The 23,052-nt window shown below is 43.7% G+C and overlaps 1 protein-coding gene across 1 annotated transcript in view; it reads left to right on the top strand.

Moving 5' to 3' along the window:
* Positions 1 to 500: 500 nt before the first annotated feature.
* MLYCD (malonyl-CoA decarboxylase) overlaps positions 501 to 23,052 on the top strand; it is a 70,677-nt gene continuing 48,125 nt past the window's right edge. The window contains exon 1 of the mRNA XM_075939987.2: positions 501 to 1,103. Within this exon, the coding sequence (XP_075796102.2) occupies positions 555 to 1,103 (549 nt within the window). The 5' untranslated portion in view covers positions 501 to 554. The remainder of the gene's footprint in view (positions 1,104 to 23,052) is intronic.

Raw genomic sequence — 23,052 nt, 5'->3', positions numbered from 1 at the left:
GGAAGTAGAGATACATGGGGGGGGGGAAGACGGGGGGGGGAGGGGTTTTGTCACCCCCCCCTTCATTCCAGGTCCCAGCTGGCCACGGTGCCTCACGCTCCATGGCTGCCCCTAGGGTCCAGGCCCCGGCTCCAGGTACAGACACGTGTGGGGGAGGGAGGGGGGTAGCGTGGCACCCCCCCACTCCGAACCTGCCCCTGCAGCAGGGTGAGGGGAAGAAGGCAGCCGGGGCCCGACCGAACTGCTGCAGCAGGGGAGAGACGCGTGCGCGGCTCCGGCCAGGCAGGGCGCGGCCATTCCTTCCCCGCCTCGGCAGGCCCGCTACATCGTCCCCTTGCCGCTCCTTTTGCTTTCCCGCGCCACGCTCAACATGGCGGCCACGCTCAGACGGGGCCGCCACCCCCCAAGTCCCGCCCACGCGCTCTCTGATTGGCTACCGCCGCCTGCCATCTGCCGTGCCGCCCAATCAGCTTCTTTGTTTAGGCAAGCTCCCTCCCCCCTCCGAAAACGACGCGGCCTAGCGGGGCGAGGCGCCCGAGGCTCTCGGTGCGGCCATGATCCGGATGGGCCTTTGGCTGCACGCGCCGCGCCTGCTCCGTCGGCCCTGGGGCCTGCCGCGGCGGCCTAGCCGCGTCTCCATAGCGACGGAGCCCTGCGCGGGCCTAGCCGCCGCCGCTTCCTCGGGCCCGGCCATGGAGGAGCTGCTGGGCCGCTGCGTGCCCCCGCTGCCTCCCTACGAGACCCGGGAGAAGGCGCCGCCGCCGGCCGAGCTCCGCAGCGTGGAGTTCATGCGCTCCTACCGGGCCCTGGAGGCCGGGCCGCGGCGGGCGGAGCTGCTGGCCCGCCTGGCCCGGGACTTCGGCGTAGACCACGGCCGGGTGGCCGAGTTCAGCGCCAAGGTGCTGCAGGCCCGGGAGCAGCAGCGGGAGCCCGGCGCCCTGCTGCAGGCCGAAGACCGGCTGCGCTACTACCTCTGCCCCCGGTACCGGGGCCTCTTCCAGCACCTGGGCCGGCTGGAGGGCGGGCTCCGCTTCCTGGTGGAGCTGCGGGGCGACCTGCTGGAGGCGCTGGCGGCGCGGCACGCGGAGGGGCCGCACGTCAGGGTGAGAGGGCGCCGCGCTGGGTCGTGGGGCTGGGGCTCTTCGGGGCAGGTCCTCACACCCTGAGCGGGATCTGCTCTGCAGCAGGGATGTGTCGCCCTCCCCCTCCATTCGCTGCCTCTCTCAGCTTGCAGCCCGGGCCAGTTGGGGTGTCCCCAGGCTGCATCCGTCTCATGGAGCCTGGGGTCAGCTGGGGACTCCACTGCTGACCCAGGGCTCTGAGCAGCTGTCGCTTTGATACACGTGGGGACACCCCCACTGGCCCTTTGTTACAACTGTAGGAAAATGATAATAGAACACAGCAGGGCATCCTGCCACATGTGTGAGAAATTGCATTTTGGCAGGTGGAACCAGGTGGTTTTTTTTTTAAATGGAGATTGCCTATCTCCTAGAACTGGAAGGGACCTTGAAAGGTCATTGAGTCCAGTCCCCTGCCTTCACAGCAGGACCACGTACCATTCCTGACAAATATTTGCCTCAAATGGCCTCCTCAAGGATTGAGCTCACAGCCCTGGGTTTAATAGGCCAATGCTCAAACCACTGATCTATCCATCACTTCAAGTTAGTTTGGTAGGATGTAAGTGGTGAGGTGTGTGTACTCTGGTGCCAAGGAAGTGCTTTAGCTGTGTTGGTGGGACACATGGGGCTCGTCTACACTGGCCCCTTTTCCGGAAGGGGCATGTAAATTTCATGAGTCGTAGTAGGGAAATGCGCGGGGGATTTAAATATCCCCCGTGGCATTTAAATAAAAATGTCCGCCGCTTTTTTCCGGCTTTTAAAAAAGCCGGAAAAGAGCGTCTACACTGGCCCCGATCCTCCGGAAAAAGCGCCCTTCAAAATAGGAATAAGAGCCTCCGGAAAAGGGCGCTTTTTCCGGAGGATCGGGGCCAGTCTAGATGCTCTTTTCCGGCTTTTTTAAAAGCCGGAAAAAAGCAGCGGACGTTTTTATTTAAATGCCGCGGGGGATATTTAAATCCCCCGCGCATTTCCCTACTACGACTCATGAAATTTACATGCCCCTTCCGGAAAAGGGGCCAGTGTAGACGTAGCCATGGGGTATAGCTAATCAGCATTGTGGAGAAAGCCTGCTAGCTTAGGTTGACACACTTGGGTTAGTAGGTTTCAGGCTAGTGCTCTAAAAACAGATGTATAGACAGAGCCTAGGGGTATTACTTGGGCTCTGAAGTGTATGTAGCAACAGGTGTGTTCTTCAGACCTGAAACCACAACTTCAAAGCGCAGTCTATAGAGCTATTTGTTGAGTGAAAACCGTTTGCTCGACTATGTTGATTTTAGGTCCAAGGCTCACTCCAAAACGCTGTAACAAAAAACAGGACTATGTAGCACTTTAAAGACTAACAAAGCTCATCACCTAATAAACCATCTTTTTAGTCTTTAAAGTGCTACATAGTCCTGTTTTTTTGTTTCAGCTAGTCCACACTAACAGGGCTACATATCTATCTATTATTATTCCAAAATGCTGTGTAGAGAGATCTCAGTAATGCAAATGAAGCAAGAGGGTGGGAGGAGGTGGCATTCTGAGGTGCTTTGGAGGTGTCTGACCAGCCAAAATGCCTGAATCTGAGCTCAGGTGGCTAGCCCAAGCTGCAGGTTGGTAGCAACATAGGCACTGCTGTAGACAGTGTGATCTGAAGGGGCACTATAGTGTGTCTGTTGCCAAAGTTGGGTGGTATGTTCCCAGTGCAGACCTACCCTAAGCTACTATAGTACAACCTCAGAGTTATGAACTGACCAATTAAGCACCTCATTTGGGATTGGGAGTACACAAAATCAGGCAGCAGCAGAGACTCTCTCCCTCAAAGCAAGTACAGTATTGTGTTAAATGTAAACTACTAATAAAATAATGGGAACACAACACTTTTCTTCTGCCTAATAAAGTTTAAAAGCTGTAGTAAGTAAATATTCAGTTGTAAAACTTTTGAAAGAATAACTGTAATGGTTTGTTCAGAATTACTGACATTTCAGAGTTATGAACAATCTCCATTCCTGCGGTGTTCATAACTCTGAGGCTTTACCGTATAAGTGTTAGCTCTGTTTCTTATCTGTTTCTTATCTGAGGCTTTAGTTTAGTCTAGGGACGTAAAATGCTGTTTATCTATTCGGTTAACAGCTTAAATGAGTGCGGACAGAGGGCTGCTCCAGTCAGACCATGCCCGCCTCTGTGGAGGACTGCTGTGGATGGGCTGAAGTGCCCGTGTCAAGCCCAGCACCCTCTTTCCCCCATGGGTGAGGGCTGCTCGGGCTGGACCACTGATTAACCATAACCGGTAAGCATTATCTGGTAAGGGTGATGCTTACCCATTAACATCTCTAGTCTAGACTGTCCTCACTTGTTTACTGCAGGAAACCAGATCTGAATTCTGTTTTCTTTTACATAAGAGTCACATGCACACATTTAAGATTCCTTAAATGTTAAGCAAATCCAAGGGTTCCATATGTCTCCCGAGTTGCTTCTTTGACTTATTAATAGTCTTCCCCAGATAAAAAAGAATAGAGGGAGGGCAATACCTGAGTAAGATTTATTGTCTAGAATTTTAATTTAAAAAAACTGCTATGATTAGAGCTCTGTTTTTATGACTGCTCTTAGATGTCACAAGCTGGACAAGGTTTGTGTATTTGAGCAATAAATGTGGGGCAGTATATGCAGTTCAGCAACATGTGAATGTGACTAGGAGGTTTGTGAGGAATTTGAAATACTCTTAAATATATGCAAATTTTGGAATGTTCATGTAGTGTTGCAATTTTAAAACAAGCACTTCAATATTTTGTTTGATTTGTTTCTTACATTTGTGAAGAGAGCCATGCTTGGATACAAAATTTATGGATATCCACAGATATAAAGCAAATATCCATGGAACTGCAGGGGTCTACCAGGAACCATAGTGTTGAAATCACAGGAGATGCAGATCACTTCATGGAAAGAACTCCTGTCTGGGAGCGTGTGAGCTGCTTGCACAAACTAGCATGATCAGTGACGGTTGCTGACAAGCCTAATGCCCACCTCAATGAGCAGGGCTGATGATGGTACAGCCATGTCAAAGAATCTGCCCACACTGAGCACTGGCTCTTGTGAGAAATAAACCAACATGCTGCTGTTCTTGCAGCTCCAGTTCCTGGTAGAGTTCTGCGGATATCCATGGATGTAAAGTAGATTCCGCAAATAAAAAAATGTATATCCACACAGGGCTTTACTTGTGACTACATAACAGTGTCTTGTCAGACAATCAGTCTGCCCCTTTCGTTCATTCCCTAAAAGGTGTTTTAATGCCTGAATCATTATTTTAAAGATAGTGTAGTAACTGTTGGCTTTTGTTTGCAATTCTGCAACTCCTGTTGGCTCAGCATGAAATTGATGAAACATATGATGCATATTTCCTTGGCTCCTTCAGTTTAGGGCTTTTCTCTTTTTCCATTTGGGGCCTTATGTCTAACCAGGTTTAATGCAATCTTATTTCATGTGCCAGCACTCTAATGCTTATTTGTGCAGCCCCATCCCCCCAACTTTGATAACTTCTCTGATTAGAGATCTGATGTAGGTAATCTCATTAAGTTAACAGGAGACCAGATAATGTCTCTTGATGTGATGGTTTTTTGTTTTGTATTGAAAGGATTCCTACTATTTTTAAGTATATGTTATTCAGGAAAATGATTTTGGTGCCATCATGTTTGTGCATTGTTTCCTTCATTTTAGTAGAGAAGATTCATATAATGGGTTTTCTTAACTGAGGCTGTTATGGTATCTGTTAAAACTGAAATTATCTTGACTTGATTTTGATAAAAAATCTTGAAAAAACAGTTCTCTTGGAAATGTTCACAAGATGCATTTTTGTCTTTTGTAATCTTTTGGAATATAACAACACAACTACATTCTGAAATGTACAATCTGACATTCCATCTTCTGAAATAAAAGCACATGGAGAAAATATTGTGTTATGAAATAGTACTTGTAACATAACTGCCATTGCATTTGGCTCCCTGTGTAGTCTTTGTCCTTTGAGTGACTGAACTATTAAAGTATTAGATATCATTTTAAAAAATACAAATAAAAGATTCAGAATTTGTATTTCTAGTATAGCTAAGAAAAGAGACATTGTAAACTTAAAATCATTATGTATTTTCCATATCTAAAAGTGAGTATATTGTGGATATGTAGAACAGCATTCAATTTTGTGTTCAGTGATACTGGACAAAGATAATATTTTTTCATAAATCTATTTAGTTTCTCATCCAGTTACATTGAACTTGTTCCCAAGAATTGACATGCAAAGGTTATATGCTAAAATGCTTATTTGTAGCCTCTTGGTTTTTTTCTTCATGTGAGTGAATCTGCAGGCAGTGAAACATTATGAGTTTGAAATTAGACTAGAGATTTCATTGCCTAAATACAGTCAACTTTGTCTTGGATATGCCAGGAGCTATCCACAGTGAGGGTTGTAACATAGTAGTTAATCTAACGTTTTAGGCCTGGTCGCCACTAGGAGTTTAGGTCGAATTTAGCCACATAAAAGATGAGTCCACACTACCAAGCCTGTTCCGTCAACTTTAATGGCTACTGAAGTAGATTTCGGTACTCCTGCATTTCTTGGCGTAATGCAAAATTCGATCTTGCATGGTCACATTTATGGTAGTGCAGACCCAGCATTCTGAGAGATTATGTTCTTGGTCTCTGGAAAGCATCCCACACTGCCCCCTGTGACCTCTCTGGCCAGAACTTGTGAAGCTACTGTTCTTCAGGTAAACAGGAAAAGCCCTGTGAAAGTTTAAATTTTATTTCCTGCTTGGCCAACATTGTGAACATGGCTAAGAGCAGGCAGCACATCTGAGTAGCACATGTGACCATGAATTTCATGAGCTCCAGTTTCCAGGGGCAAAGAAGAGTACCAGCATTGAATGTCCAAGATCATCTTCACATCACCGAGGCATAGGGAGAGGAATCCATTGTCAGAGCTCTGAACCAGCAAAATGCCACTATCTATGCGAAGATTGCAAATTGTATAGTGAAGATAGGATACATAAAGGACACCTACCAGTGCAGTGTTAAAATAAAGGAGATGAGGCAGCCCTACTACAAGACAAAGGAGGCAAATAGATGGTTTGATGCATTGCTGCAAACATGCTGCTTCTGTGACCAGCTGCATGTGATCCTGGGGTGGGGACCCAACCAGCTTCCCAAGCCAGACCACGGAATCCTCCCAAGATGCTCTATGCTATAGTGTGGAGGACAGTGTGGTGGTGGAGGAGGACAAGGAGAATGACTAGCCAGTGAGCACCAAGAACTTTTTATAACCTTGGAGATAATGCCATCCTCCAGGATGTTTCACAGTTGTGCACTTATCCCAGGGAGGAGACTTCTGGTGAGTTCACACTTTTTTTTTTTCTTGCAGTTGGGGTGAGGTGTGGTGCACTCTGTGTCTGGAGATGGAGTGGGAATCTTCCCTGCATGTCTCCATGGAGCTCTCATATGGTGGCTCTGATCCTTCTCACAAGGTTTCTGGAGTGGCCAGCCTTATTCCATCCTCCACAGTAGGACACCTTTGCACACCAAGCCAGGAGTAAGCATTATGGTATAAGGCTCAGGTTTCTGGTCACATTCGGTTAACATCAGCTCGCTAGACAACCTACTTTGCCACAGAGATCAGTAGATACACTTGCTGTGTCAAGGTGATCAATTTTGGCTCTTTTGGGTTGAAATTCACTTAAGACTTGGAGCTGGGAGAATGAAATGTTGTTATCCATATTGTATGATTGAAAGGTTAAAGACCTGAACTTAATATGACCTGACTTAGGGTCTACTTGAACACTAAGCAGAGGATAGTGAGTCACATCTAACTGAAAGTCACAGAAGATGGAAACAGGTTTTATTTCTGGTGGCGTAGAATCTATTTGGGAGTCCTCAATTATATCTGGCACTTTACATCCAGTGTTTAAAGGCAGAGCTGACTAGAATCAATTGAGAGTCCTTGTCTTGTCTCAATGATTGCTTGAGCAAAAATCATGGATAAAATCTTGTGTAGACTGACCTTGGACTCAACATGCAGGCAGTGTGTTGAAGGGCAGTGCAAAGGAGGCAATGGTGGTGAGGGACCATATTACCTAGTGAAATAATTGGTGCTGAAATCACTAAGGACTGGAATTTGACCACAGAACTGACACTTTAACAAAGACTCCATTTTTGCTATTTAAAAAGTAAATCAATGTAACAGAAAACTGCAATGCTCTCTGGTAACTTTTTAAAAATCAAACTTTTAACTTTATTGAAAAAATTGGATAGCTTGCCAAAATGGTTCGAATTGGACCCCACACTTCGTAAAGCCGGCCCTGTCACCCAGTTCTGTACCCTCTAGTAGCCCCATGACAAAGGAGGGGGACCCTCAAGGGCAGCCTCACACTCTACCTCTAGGGAAGCATCGTGAAGCAAAAGGCTGTCCTTCTCTTATTTCTCATTCCCTACCTCTCCTTGGGTCCCACCATGGATTTCTTTTCTTCCCTGCTGTCCTCCCTAAATAAAAACAAATGATTTCTGAACAACAGTCTCTTTATTGCAGTGGTGCGGTGGGGGATTATGGGAAAAACACATTGGCTATGTCTACACTGGTGGGTTCTTGCGCAAGTATAACCGTTCTTGCGCAAAAACCTGCAGAGCGTCCACACTGCCCACCCTCTCTTGAGGAAGAAGATTTACAGTATAGCGTGGTAAGAGGGGGCTTCTTGCGCAAGAGCTTTACACTCTTTTCTTACAAGTGTAAGCTCTCTTACGCAAGAGCTGTTGCTCAAGAGGGCAGTGTGGACGTGCCGCAGGGGTTTCTTGCGCAAGAAAGTCCTATGGCTAAAATGGCCATCGGAGCTTTCTTGCGCAAGAGAGCATCTGCACTGCCATGGATGCTCTTGAACAAAAGCACATCTCGGACATGGCAGTGTGGACGTGTTCTTGCACAAGACTTTTCACAAGAACCCTTGTACAAGATGTTCTTGCGCAAGAACCTGCCAGTGTAGACATAGCCATTGAGTGCAGGGGCACCTCATTGAGAGCAATGTGCATCATGACTATGAAAATTGGCCCTTCATAAAACTTTCTTTCAAAGCCTCTCTGATTTGCACTGCCCCACGCTGTGCTCTCCGTGTCGCCCTCATGTCTGGCTGCTCATAATCTCTGGCTAGACTCTCTGTCTCAGCCCCCCATCCCGCCAAATAACTTTTTCCCCCTGCTCTCACAAATATTATGGAGCACAGAGCAGGCTGACACTGCAAAGGAAATGTTGCATTTGCTGAAGTCTAATCTAGTCAGTAGACTCTTAGACCTTACCTTTAAATTCCCAAAAGCACATTCGACCATCATTCTGTACTTGTTCAGTCTGTAGTCTAACCACGCCTTACTGCTGTCTAGGATGCTCATGAATGGCTTCATGAGCCATGGAAGCAAGGGGCAGGCTAGGTCGCCAATGATGACTATTGGCATTTCTACCTCTCCAATTTAATTTTCCGGTATGGGGGAAAAAGTTCTAGCTTGCAGCTTTCTGATGAGGCACAAGTTCCTAAAGATGCGTGCGTCATGCACCTTTCCTGACCATCCCACATTGATGTTGAACAGCCCTTGTGATCCACCAGAGTCTGCAGCACCATCAAGTACCACCCTTGTGGTTTATATACTCTTTGGCAAGGTGGTCAGGTGCCAAGATGGGGATGTGCCTTTTATCGTACCACCAGAGTTAGGGAACCTCATCATGGCAAAATCCTCCACTGTGGCATCCACGTTTTCCAAAGTCACTAAACTCTATGGCAGAAGGGTATTGATTGCTTTTGTCTACTTGGATAACAGCAGCCATCACTGTAGATTTTCCTACTCCGCTTTGATTCCTAGCTGACTGGTAGCTGTCTGGCATTGCCAGCTTCTACAGGGCAATTGCCACACTCGTCTACATTGGCAGGTGAGTCTCATTTGAGTGTCCCTGCGCTTCAGGGCAAGAGAATGCTATTCACAATGTTCCATGAAAATGGCCATGCACATTTGGAAGTTTTGCAGCCACTGCTGATCATCCGATAGCTGTAGCACTGTGCAGTCCCACCAGTCTCTGCTTGTCTGACAGAACCAGAATGGGAGTTTCACTGTTTCCGAAGGATTGAATGCCGGCTGCATTTCTAATTTGCTAAATTCAAGAGTTTGCCTGAATACATTCCTCCTTGTCCTCTTCCTGGAGAAACGAGCATACACTCTACCATTAGGCGCACCAAGGTACATCAACATCACAATACTTTGATGCACAACGGGTTCATGGGGGAGCATGCTCACGCTGCTATTGCATCTGCATAAGTAACCAGGACCAAAAAGGGTGTGTGAAGATTGTTTCCCATTGATCTCAAGTAAGGGGGAGGGAGTAGATAGTTATTTATGGGACATTGATTACATGAACCCATAACCACCTGCTGCATCGTTTTGGTCCCATCATGCACCAGGAGCATAAACCCAGATGGCAAAGCAGTGCAGGCACTGTGGGATAGCTACCCACAGTGCGGCACTGACAAAGTCAACATCAGTCTCCCTTCTAGAGACATGCTACTTTGAACTATATTGAATTCTTGCACACAGTGAGGACACAGACCTTCGACTTTACAACATCGGTTGGTAAGAAATCAACCTCAATAAATTTGACCTTCTCTCATAGGCTGTCTCTACACTAGCATCCCTTTTCCGGAAAAGGGATGCTAATGTAGCACTTTGGAATAGGCAAATCCACGGGGGATTTAAATATCTCCCGCGGTATTTGCATTAACATGGCTGCCGCTTTTTTCCGGCTTGGAGATAAGCCGGAGAAAAGTGCCAGTCTAGACGTGATTTTCCGGAAAATAAAGCCTTTTCCGGAGGATCTCTTATTCCTACTTTCAAAAGTACTTGAAAGTAGGAATTAGAGATCCTCCGGAAAATAAAGCCTTTTCCGGAGAATCACGTCTAGACTGGCGCTTTTCTCCGGCTTATCTCCAAGCCGGAAAAAAGCGGCAGCCATGTTAATGCAAATACCGCGGGGGATATTTAAATCCCCTGTGGATTTGCCTATTCCAAAGTGCTACATTGGCATCCCTTCCGGAAAAGGGATGCTAGTGTAGACACAGCCATAGTGTAGACATGGCCTTAGCAGCCATGAAAGTCTTGGAATAATTGGCAGTTCTGGAGGAAAGATTGCTTAGAAGAACTACATCTCCTGGAAGTCTGGCCCCCCCATACCCAGCTGCCCAAAATGTAACTACAACCTTTTCGTGATGGCTACAGCTCCATCCAAGTCACTTAAAAATAAATAAATCCTCAAACCTCCAAAAACATTTTGAAAAATGTAGGTAGTAAGCGTCCATGGTTCTCAGAGTAAGCAAATAAGAATTTGAAATTAGTGGAAGCAGTCAGGTAGAACAGGTGGATTCTAGGTTTAAAAATATATGCTGCATTTGAGTATCGAGAACATTTCTTCATTCCTACTATTGGATACAACACTGGAATGGTTCAGTAACCAGTGATCCTGCTCCTGCAGATGATTCAGAAAACAATCCTACTTCCAGTGTTATCTTGCCTATAGTTAGAGGAGAAGTGCTAGACTATAGAAAGCAGCACAGAAGATTCTTCTCAGAACTTAAGGTAAGGCCGGTAGCTCGGATTCTTCAATACTAGAACTAAATATGTGATCATTTCTCTAGCTGAATCTTTACAGATATTGTCTGAAATAGAAAGATGCAGACTGTCTAGTGATCATTCCTCTACCATAGCTGTATTGTAGCTGGTGAAATGGATGCAACATGTATCATTCTGTAGTTATACCTGAGTATTTATATGGTTAGTATAGTAGATAACTGATACCTTTCCGCATATTAATCTGTATTTTAACATCTGACAAAAACAATAAAGTGTAAGTCACCATCTACGTTCATCTCATTTTATTCAGTTCCATAAACACACACTTTCCAGGTATCACTATTATTGATTAATGGATGATGATAGATGCCAGGCCCTGATGTGACAGAACTATCTTTTTTTATATACATAATTTGCAGTGAAGTTCTTGATTTTTTTTCTAAATGATTTTAATTCGAAATTCTATTTTATTTATAGCTAACAAAATGTAAAACTAAGTAGTATTGTCCCAATTTTCATTGCAAGTAAAACCAAAGAATTTGAACATAAACATAGAACAATGCTTTGTACATACATTGTATAGAGGATTGTATTAAGAAAAAGAACACTCTGCAAATATGGAGGAATTTGTATTCAGGGTTAGTATTCTAAGGTTAAACAGTCAGCAGAATAATGACTAATGGCCCAGAGAAAATGACTATACTCTTCAGTGACTAGTTGCTAAGAAACAGTAAATGTCTTCCTGGTGGACTCATAGAAAATGATGGATACTTTTGACCAAGATGCAGAACTTTTGTTTAGACATATCTATCAACAAAAGTTCAGCTGTAGACTGTGTTAGTGGTAACTATATAGCTCTTCCCTTGTGGGTACACAAGAATGGTTTTTGGTGTTCTGAGAGAAGAAAGTAAATCTGTTTTGCCATCTGGAGTTTTTCTTCCAGGAGATGTGCCCCAGAGTTTCCTTCCATTATAAGTCTTGTACATGTCATCACTTTAAAGCTTTAAACAAGAGTGTAGTCAAAATAAAACTAAGCCTTGTGGACAATTGAACACTTGTTTTTGAAAGTAGTACTGACACAGTGTCTCAGTAAGTGGATTGTTTTGATTGAAGCAGGCATTCTAAAAATCATGGAAATTCATGGCAAGTAACAGAAGCTTATATATTTTAACTGCTCTTTAACACTAACAGGGTCTAATTTCTTTCCTTCTACCGGTTTCTTCCTCTTTCCACATTCCTATGATAGCTATATAGGATCTGGCTATAACAGAAAATGAACTTTTTCTGTGGCTCATAAAGTTGTTCATTTCTTGATGGATGGCTGTAATGCACGTAGTGAAGCTTGTTGAAAGTCTGTTTCTGGAGCTGGACTTTACTTTTTGCTGTTCAAATCTTCTTCACACCTTCTCAGTGACAGACTTTTCTCTGAAGGTTAAATTTCCAGGAGTGTTAAGGCAGGTACTTGATGTGCCCGGGCTCTTACACGGAGTTTATCATGTTACTGGAAAAATAGCAAACTAATAAAAACGTACCGGTACATATTGCCAAACTGTTTGCAAAGACTAATAATAATTCACTAAAGGTCTTCACAGCTGCTGGTGAACAGTTCACAAACAGAAAAAAAGGTGAAATTCTGGTCAAGTTATATGTTGCAAATGAGAAGCTCAGCTCTAGTCCATAATAAAATAAAACTTAATATAGTTGTCATTTTGTACATTGGCTACAAAAAACTGCAATGGTTGGCAGTTTCTGCTAAAGGCTATCAATCACTTTTCCTGGTGGTTGCATTTGTAATTGCCTGCTGAAATTTGGAGTAAAATTTATTTTGTAGTAACTTTGTCTGAACACTTTCTCACAGACTAGATTTATCTGACCTAGGTGTATTTGAGAGAAGAATTTTTCTTCTTTAATCAAGGTGGTTAAAGACTTGTTGAAAATCTTTACAGTTTCCAGTTTTGGATACAGGGTAGTGTTTTTGTTTTTTTGGAAAGAGTGTTAGGGGAAATGATATAGATGAAATTATTAGAGATCCGCATGATAAGTTCTCTTTATAGTACCTGAATTGCAAAAGGTTGTATCATTATAGCTAAAATAGTTGTTCATTGATATAAAGATGACTGGAGAGTCCTCACACTAAGCAGTTCACATTATCGAAGCAGCCAACCCATTGACTTTGGAAGCCACAAAAAGCTTAAGCTCTTTTAAGAAAAGGCAATCAGCTTTCTAGCTGTGTAATAATAATTATTAATAATTAATACGCAGTCATTTATTGTAGTTTTGATTTCACTTTTAATGTGGCATGGACAATGGTAGACAAGAACCTATTCTTTCTATTTGCGTGTTGCATTTTTCAGGTCTTGAGATCTGTAGTTACAAAAAAAAATTGCTGTCCTCATTGCCGTAGGAAATCTGTAGAATGTTGCCTAAATCTGCTGGGATTTTGGTTTTGGTCTACATTCTGTATCATAGTTCATTGTCTGTTCATAACCTTTGCATGCTGCAGAGTTGCACTAAAGGAAAAGTAGTTATTATTCAGTGCTTTAGTGCAAAATGATGTAAGGAAAGACCATACAAAAGAAGGGACCATTTTACAAAATGAGCACATATAGAAGCAGTGCCAGGAAAGTAAATAAGCAAAATCTAAAGGCACCAAACCACTACCACCACCAACAAACTAGCCTCATGATTTATGGGCCAAGTTACATCATATCATAGATAAATGTGGACTAGAGCAATAGGATTACTTGAAAATATTTTTCTGAATCAGCAGAGCTCCTATTGCACTGTATCTGCAATGCTTGTGTAATGGCCTTAATTTGGAAGGAAAAAAAGACACAGGAAGACAGGGGGAAAGGACAATATATAGTTTATAGTAACTGTGGGGAAGTAGGTGACCCAGGCTGCTAAGGGATATTTTATTTGTTCAGACTCTCTCAGTTCAGGATTTTGAACTTTGCAGTTTGCAGTAGTAGTTTAAATTAACAGTAGTTGCAGCAGAAAAAGAAATACAGACTCAGTCACACTAGATATGTATACATAATTAGAACAAAGAATAATTACAGATTATTTATTTGATACTCATACATGAGAACTACTCTGTTTGTTTTAAAGTACCTGCCAAAACCAGAGTAAATATTGATCAGTGGGCCCATGTGAAACACACCTAAAATAATGCTAATTATAATTCTAATATTAGGACACTTTGGAGCAATGAAAAACTATTTTCCAATCATGGAAGCCAGGAGAGGTATCTTCTGATGGTACCAAATAGAAATGCCCCTGACAGATAACACAGTTGTGACAAATCAAGCAACCTATTTTGTATATAAAAATGAATTTAAATACAGCATGACATGGCAGAAGTTGCTCAATATTTAAATTTTGTAAATCTTTCTTTCGAATGTTGTGTTCAATGCTGTATTTCTTCATCAAAGTTGGACATCCAAACTCTCCAGCTAGCATCACTAGTTAGATTGTGGATATCCTCTAGTGAGCCAATAAATTTTCATGTTGGGCATTCTGCAACAATGTGTCGGATGGTTTGCGGACTGCCACAATCACAAAGTGGAGATGGGAACAAATTCCACTTATGCAGTAGATAACCGCGCCTGCCCTGACCAGTTCTAAGCCGCTTTAGAGCACACCACAGACTCCAGGGAAGATCAGAACCTTTCTGGTCAGTGGTGGGATCCGACACAAGATGTTTATTTGGGATGTCTACTTGCTGCCATTCAACTCACCATAGTTCCTTAACATTGGCTGTGACTTCCTCCACTTGCTGCCAGGGGGGCTTGCAGGATTTTAGATGCGATGTTGGGGGCTCATCAGGGTATTTCTGGATGAGAAGAGGTTAGCTGCTGTGGTTGATATGTTGGTATAGTCTGCATTCCTGCTCCCATTAACGGATGCTTGGTAGGGCGATGTTTGCCTGCGGTGGTAACCAAAGCAGCAGTGGGTTTTAAAGTTCCAGTTATCACTCGCATGGCGCTGTTCAGTTGAATGTTGACTAGATTTGTGTGGGCACTTTCTGACCACACAGGAGAGCAATATTCAGCAAGAGTACACCAGGGCTATTGCTGAGGCCCTCAAGATATGTGCTTCTACTCCCAACCTGGTTGCAGCAAGTTTTCTTAGGAGGTTGATCCTTGGGTTTAGTTTTTCCTTTTTGTTCCAGATGGCGTCAGAAGGAGAGCATGTGGTCAAGTGTTACATCTAGATATTTGGGATGAGGCTCATAGGCAATCTTTTTCCTACAAAAAGCAACAAGTTTTGCAGTGGTGTTATGGATGTCTAGATGAAAAGCTGTAACCACAGTTTTGTCTGGGTTCGGTTTGAGCCGCCGCTTCTGTAGGTAGTTGGATAGGTCAGATGTTAGCATCTGGCTGACAGTTTTGAGATAAATTTGGAAATGACTTTCTGTTATAAACATCATTAGCTCCTTCAAACAAAGGAATTTCTACCTCAAAGCTAGTTTCATATCTTGGGGGTAGAGAGAGAATTTTTTTAACCAATCTTTCCTTTAAATCTCCTGAGGGATTTCTGACTTGCTCTTCAAATATCCATGTAATTCAGGGATCAAAGAGTATCCAGTGAGAAGGATTGCAATATGAAGAAGATGGTTTTGGTGAGATTCAGGACTGGAAAGGCTGTTGGTACCACTGTGTAAGGTCGGAATGGGGACCATTTTTGGGTTGGGGGCCACTAACCTCAACAGAGAAATGCAAGAACAAAGAAACACTCCTTCATGCTCCAGCCCCCCTGAGGGCATGGGGAGAAGAGGGATGTCCCAATATTTGAAGGCTTACTCCCAGTGCCAGATTGAGTCTTCTAGGGGTTCAGGTCTAGTGATCTTGTGAGTCCCCCTAGGCTCTGAGGTGGGGACAGAAATGAGAGATTCAGTGTGCAGGAGAGCTGCCTGGGAGCAGGCTGGGGAGGGGGCTGGATTGTCCAGACAGGAGTTAGGGTGCCAGGAGCAGGCTGGAGGTGAATGGTCTGGACAGGAGAGAGACTACAGGAGTGGATTGGGGATGTAGGGTCTGGGCCGGAGGTAGGGTGAAGGGAGGGACGGGATTGTGCATCTACCTTCCAGGTACAGTGCCCCCTCCCATTGGCTTGCAATTCCCAACCAGTGGGACCAACAGGGGCGGAGCCTACAAGCAAGTGCAGGGACAGAGCTTCCCTGCACTACCATTACTCCAGCTGGGATGGAGGCGGAACAGCATCGTACAGAGCAGCTTCCTCCCACCTGCCAGGCAGAGCTTGCAGGCTGAATGCACCTCGTGGCTTACCTCGATCCTGTCCCAAGGCTTGGAGCAGCTCGCCCCTTTGTGGGAAGAGAGGGAGTGGGGAAGGGGAGCCTCGAGCCTTGCAAGCCAGTTCAAGGCAGGCCCTTGGCTGGATCAGGGCAAGCTGCCAGCTATGGGTTTCTCGGTTCCCTATCCCTGCTGTAAGGGGGTAACTCCGCAGGTGGAAGCCAGGGTGGTAAAGCTGTTGTGTTGTAAGCATGGTGCTGGTGTTAAACCTTGGAGACTGCTACACAGCACAGAAGGATGTAAGGTTACAGGACAAGTGGTGGCAAAACTTACTGGTCTGGGTCACACATACCTCATCAACACACGAGGGCTGTCTTAATAGTGCCAAAAGACCTTTTTCATTGACATAGATCATTCCCGTATGTTAATGTGCTGCAGTCTGTGAAGGTCCATATTGCCAGTATCTTTAGAAACTCTGGCTTTTTTTTCTATAAACTTTTGCTTTCAAGATCCAAGTGGACATAAATGGTGTTATGATTCCTCCTATCATACTGGGAGGCCCCATTTACTCGCTGCTTTCCTGACTTTTTGAGATCTTTTACTGGTCATTTGGATAAGAGAATGCTGTTTAAACTAGCTGCAGAATAAAAGTAGAATGAGTATTTGGGGGACTGAAGGGAAAGTGGAAGGCTACGTCTAGACTGGCAAGATTTTGCGCAAATACTTTTAACGGAAAAGTTTTTCCGTTAAAAGTATTTGCGCAAGAGAGCGTCTACACTGGCACGGATGCTTTTGCGCAAAAGCATCCGTGCCAGTGTAGACGCTCTTTTGCTCTTGGCTGTCTACACTGGCCCTCTTGCGCAAGAATACTTGCGCTAGTGTTATCCCTGAGCGGGAGCATCAGAGTATTTGCGCAAGAAGCACTGATTTTTGTACAGTACAAAGTCAGTGTTGCGCAAATACTCGCGGCCAGTGTAGACAGGCAGCAAGATTTTGCGCAAAAGCGGTCGCATCAGAATGGCCAAAAGAATGGCCATCAGAGCGTTCTTGCGCAAGAGCATCCAGGCAGTGTAGACGCTGTTTTGTGCAAAAGTGATTCACTTTGAGGTGTGAACCTGCTTTTGCGCAAGAACTCTTTTGCAAGAGACTTCTTTGCACAAAAACCCTGCAGCCATACAAAAGCCTGATTTGCCAAATTTAATTTTCTATGTTTTTTTTATTCTATTTATGCAATTTTCTTTAATAGCAGGATTTTCATGCAATTTGGGACCTTGAAAGTTAATTCTGTTTTCATTTGCATCTCTTTCTCGGTTACGCATTTTGCACTAATATATAAAATCTGCCTGACGATTAATAAAGGAACAGAATCTATTCATTTTTTGTCAGAATCCTGTTCACTACATTACATGCAGGTTGTATGAAAATATTTATTTGAAATTTCAACCTCTGCATAGAATTAATAGAACCCTTAATAATGTTAGCTCCGAAATCCCACACTTTACAGATAATAGCATTTACAATTCTCTAGGAGTCTGTGCCCTGCCCCTCACAAAATGGCAGAAATTCAGTAGTTCAGCTATTGTGACTAGTGGAGAATTGCATTTCTCTAAAGGAGATGATTGTGTAAGAACATATATACTTTTGAGGAAAAACTTCATATAGTTTGTTCTGTGAGAACATTTATTTCTCAGTCATATTATGCTTACTTTATTAACAATTATTAACATATTTTTTGTACACTGCTGCTGATTAAAGCACAGATCAGATGGAAGTGCAACTGAAAGAAAACTACCTGCAGTGATACTTTGATGGAAAATGGCATCTCTAACATGTGATATTAAATCAGAACACCACTGGTCATTGCGTAAAGCCCCCAACTTAAACCCCTTCAGTGTATTATTAACAATTTACATCCTATCCTGGAAAATGATCCCTCATTCTCACAGGCCTTGGTGGACAGGCCAATCCTCAGCTACAGACAACCCCTAACTTCAAACAAATTCTTTCCAATAACCATGCAGCACACCTCCCTCATACTCATCCAGGAACACATACCTACTAGCAACCTCAGAGCCAATTCTGTCAACCCATCTATACAAGCGACGTCACAGGACGTAACCACGTAAGCCACCACATCAGAGGCTCATATAACTGCACAGCCATCAATGTGATCTATGCCATCAAGTGCTAGCAATGCCCCTCTGCCATGTATATTGGCCAAACTGGACAGTCTCTATGACAAAGGATTAATGGATATAAATCAGATATTCGAAATGGTAACATACAGAAACCCACTGGGGAACATTTCAACTTGCCTGGGCACTCACTAATGGATCTAAAAGTTTCTATATTATTTCCAAGCAATTTAAAAAATCACCTGAAGAGAGAAACTACAGAACTTGGTTTCGTTTGCAAGTTTGACACCTTGAATAGAGGTTTAAACAAAGACCTGACCTGGATAGGCTTCTGCTTTCCACATCCTCATGACAAAAAAAGCTAAGCACTGGGAACTTAGAATACTTAGTCTACTCTAGTAGTTTCATTTAGCATGGACACCCTAATTGACAATATTTTTACCCTCCCTTTTTCCCCCCTTCTCTTTCCCTTCCCATTCCCTCTCTTTCTCTGCTATTTATTTGCATCCTGGACTGCTTACCTCCATTCATCAAGAGAAGTGAGTTGTGCCTATGAAAGCTCATGATACCATCTACATTTTTTCTTAGGGTGTGTCTAGACTACAGGGTTTTGTCGACCAAAAGTGGATTTTTGTCAACAAAACTATATCTGCGTCTATGCTACCACTGAGTTCTGTCAACATAACGTAGATAGAACTCAGCAGTTTTGTCGACGCTGGTAAACCTCATTTTACGAGGAATAACGCCTTTTGTTGACAGAAGGCATTATTGCATCTAAACTGTCCTTTGTGTCCACACTGTTATGTCGACAAAGCAGATTCCTTTGTCGACCGAACTGGATGTAGTCTAGACGCTCTTTGTCGACAGAAGCTTTGTCAACAGTATCTGTCGAAAAAACTTCTGTAGACAAAAGCCTGTAGTCTAGACGTACTCTTAGTCTCTAAGGCTACATCTACACCGAAGGCTTCTTACGCAAGAACTTTTTGCAGAAGAGATCTTCCACACTGCCATGTGTTTTTTGCGTAAGAGATGTGCTTTTGCGCAAGAGAGCGTCCACACTGCCATGGACACTCTTGCACAAGAAAGCTCTGATGGCCATTCTGTGAATGGCCATCAGAGTACCCGTGCTTTTTCCAATAGGGGTTTCTTGACCGAGAAACCCCTGTTGTCCATCCACACAGGCCTTTTTGTGCAAGAGCTCTTGTGCGAAAAGGCTTATTCCTCATAGAAAGAGGAAGAATTCTTGCACAAAAACCCTGTCTTTTGACAATCAACTGTACTTTTTCTTTTTTTTGCACAAAAACTCTGCAGTATAGACGTAGCCCAAGATGCTGAAGGACTGTGTGCTGGGTTTTTTTTTTTTCTCTCTCTGTTACAGACTAACACTGCTACACCTCTTAAAAAATTTTTGATGGAAAATTTCATCTAGCAAAGAAGGCCAGCAAAGTATAGCAGGCTTTTCAGATTTTTGACTCCTAGATGAAGATTCACACTTGACTTCTTCCCCCTCTGTCATGAAAGCTATGTGGCCTTAGATTTTTAGATTTATAGCAGGATTTAAGTAGTATTGTAAAACATGTGCCTCAAAATCCAAAACAGCTTTCCATTTCAGCATGTGTATGGAAGATACCACTGAAAGGGGAGAGTTTAAAATCCATGAGTGCAAAGGAAGCATAATACTTATCTTTTTGGGGGGTGAAAGACTGTTTTAGTGTCCTTGAACAGTGTATCTTGCATCTGTTTTGTCGTGGGACCATACCAGCTTGAGAAGTTTCTGCATTGGCTCACATAGATGAATGAAGGTTAAAGTTGTGTGTGTGAGGAAATAAGGGGGGAGACTTTTGTATGTGCAGATTTTTTCATGTAAAGAAAATGTGGCAAATTTGATGGAGTCTATAAATGATATCTGACACCAAAAAAAAGATTATTTGGGCATGAATTTACCTTGCAAACTCCTTTACTGTGATCATAATCAACAACTTTGCTTTAGAGGTTTTTCTGGGAAGAGCTAATTTAATTAAATCTTTAGGTAGATTAGTGTAGACTGGCTACAAGCAGAGTCTGGAGTTGCAAAATCACAATTTTCTAGCATGGCATTTTAAGGGATAAAACATACCACTTGCGATAAAAGCTGTCTTCATTTTGGATTATTTGGAGCAATTACCTTGGCCAAAAGTGTTTTTTCCTTTGTGTGCCTTTTTAAAAACATTTCCATTACTATCTATCTTAGGGCATTATAGGAAAATTTCACATACTTGGAAAATGTTTAAAAAATAGATGTTTATGAAAAACTTCTAGTGAACCAGGGAACACTGAATAATTATTTTTATCTGAGTGTTGAACATAAGATAAAAAGACCAGTTAGTCATTGTAGAAGTGCGTTACTGAACTGTAGTTAGCGGTAAAAAAATACCCTGTTTATGCTAGTCATTGATCAGGCAGCTAGTAGTTTGAGGCTTTTAAAATATGCATACAGTGTAATATAAATTACTGTAAATTTCAGTCTGATGAAGTAGGTTTTGCCCATGAAAGCTTCTGATCCTATATATTAGGGATGTAACCGTGTAGTCAATTAACCGATAAGCAAAAGCTTACAGGTTAATACAGTGGTCCACAGCCTTTCGTGGATGCCGGGTGTCCAGGGGCGGGGCCGCTCATGTGCCGGGTGTCCGGGGGTGGGGTCCCGCGCGCCCTGAGCCCGGGGCCGGCACCTCGCATGTGCCGTGCGCTCAGGGCAGGGTCCGCCCACGCATCCTGCGCCCGGGGCTGGCACTGCACATGTGCCGCGTGCCGGGGGTAGGGGCCACCCATGCACCCTGAGCCCAGGGCTGACACTGCGCATGTGCCGTGCACCCAGGGCAGGGGCTGCCTACGCGCCCTGAGCCCAGGGCTGGCACCACGCATGTGCTGCGTGCCGGTGGTGGGGCCAGCCCAGATGTTTGGGCGGGCACCCATAAATGCCCCAGCGGGCGCCATGGTTCCCGCGGGCACTGCGTTGGGGACCACTGGGTTAATACTATAAACTATGTGCGATCCCCCTCCCTCCCCGGTAAAGATTTTTAGCAGGTTGGCCAGGTCATGCCAGGTCTGGGACTTACACTTTAAAGACAGAGTTGCAGTGGGGGTATTAGGAGCCAGGCGGGCAGGCAGTCCATCTCAGTTCTGGCTTGTGCCAGGTCTGGGAGCTCAGCTTTCCTGGGACTGAGACTGCTACCACCACGTGCTCCTGCCTCTGCCTCTGAGTCAACAGAGCAAAGTGGCAGAGGGTTTCTCAGGAGTGGGGCTGGAGAACACTGGCTGCCATCCTTACCCTCAGGGACTATAGAATACTTGAGTAATTGATAAGAATGCATGAGGTTAATCGACTATTCAATTAACCAATATTTAAGATCCCTGCTATAAATATTTTTGTTGGTCTATAAGGTGCCACAGTACTACTCATCATTTCAGTTTGGTAATTGGAAGATTGTGCAAAACTTTGGTAACATAAATCAAAACAAATTAAGATAAAATTATAATAATCAATGTAATATGTTTTAAAATCATTTTATTCAACAGTTTTTCTTTGTGTATTGCTATATAGCGGTTAACCCCTTTGCTTAATTTTGTATTAGTATGCTGCTGTTTCACACTTCTATACTAAATAAAAAAATCCGATTTACATGGGATTTAGGCAGATGACTTTTGTTAACCTCTGTGTGATCACATCCCATTCGAGAGTTTACATCTTCCCTCCTGAGGTCCAGAGGTCTTCTAGTGATGGGATATAATGCATATTGTAGAACAACTTGCTATGAAGATTTTGACCCACAGCAGCCTTAAAAATCTATTTCTTTTGGTCTAGTCCGTCCCCCCAAAAAAGCGATAAAACCTTGAGGTTACATTTTTAAGTTAATTATATATTTAATAAAAACTATTGCTGAAAGCTAAGCTTAATACTGACCTTAATCAAGGATCTATTGTATTTATCTCAGTGTTCTCTTAGAATTGTTTTTGGAAGGGCTAAGTTATAGATATGAAATGTAAAGTCCATAACTTATACTGAGTGAATCTTATAGCAGGAAAGAGAGTTCAGAAAAAAGATTCAGATTGAATCTTTCTAGTCAGGCACTTTCTAGTCCGGCAATTTCTGTGATCCAGCATGATTTTAGTTAACTGGATGTGCATTTATCATGGGTGTGACCAAGATTCCCACAAGTCCCATAACATTTGTTTACAGCCACCAGTCCTGGATCTCAGTGTTCTGTGCTGTTATTTAACTCTAATATATCCCTAAATGTCTTCTAAGAGCCAGTAATCAGTAGAAGTGTTGGTAATTTGGCTTGACAATATTCATAGACTCATAGACTCATAGACTTTAAGGTCAGAAGGGACCATTAGATCATCTAGTCTGACCCCCTGCACAGTGCAGGCCACAGAATCTCGCCCACCCCTCTTAGAATAATCCTCTCACCTATGTCTCAGATATTGAAGCCTTCAAATACTTTGAAGGCCCCAACATGCAGAGAGTCCTTCAGCTGTGATCTGTGCCCAATGCTACAGAGGAAGGCGAAAAACCTCCAGGGCCTCTGCCAATCTACCCTGGAGGAAAATTCCTGACCCCAAATATGGCGATCAGCTAAACCCTGAGCATGTGGGCAAGTTTCACCAGCCAGACACCCAGAAAGTTCCCTATAATGAATGGTCAATTAGTTACCAAGATCATGTTATTTCATCCAACCATCCCCTTATCATAGAATCATAGAACTGGAAGAGACCTCAGAAGGTCGTCAAGTCCAGCCCTCCGCTCTAGGCAGGACCAATCCCATCTAAATCAACCCGGCCAGGGCTTTGTCAAGCCGAGACTTAAACACCTCTAGGGATGGAGACTCCACTACTTCCCTACGTAACCCATTCCAATGCTTCACTACCCTCCTAGTAAAATAATTTTTC

The sequence above is a fragment of the Pelodiscus sinensis genome, chromosome 12 (assembly GCF_052426305.1).
Source record: "Pelodiscus sinensis isolate ZL-2025 chromosome 12, ASM5242630v1, whole genome shotgun sequence".
Classification (NCBI taxonomy): Eukaryota; Metazoa; Chordata; order Testudines; family Trionychidae; genus Pelodiscus; species Pelodiscus sinensis.
Note: the sequence above shows the minus strand (reverse complement) of the source record. Positions and strands in the feature narration are given on the sequence as shown.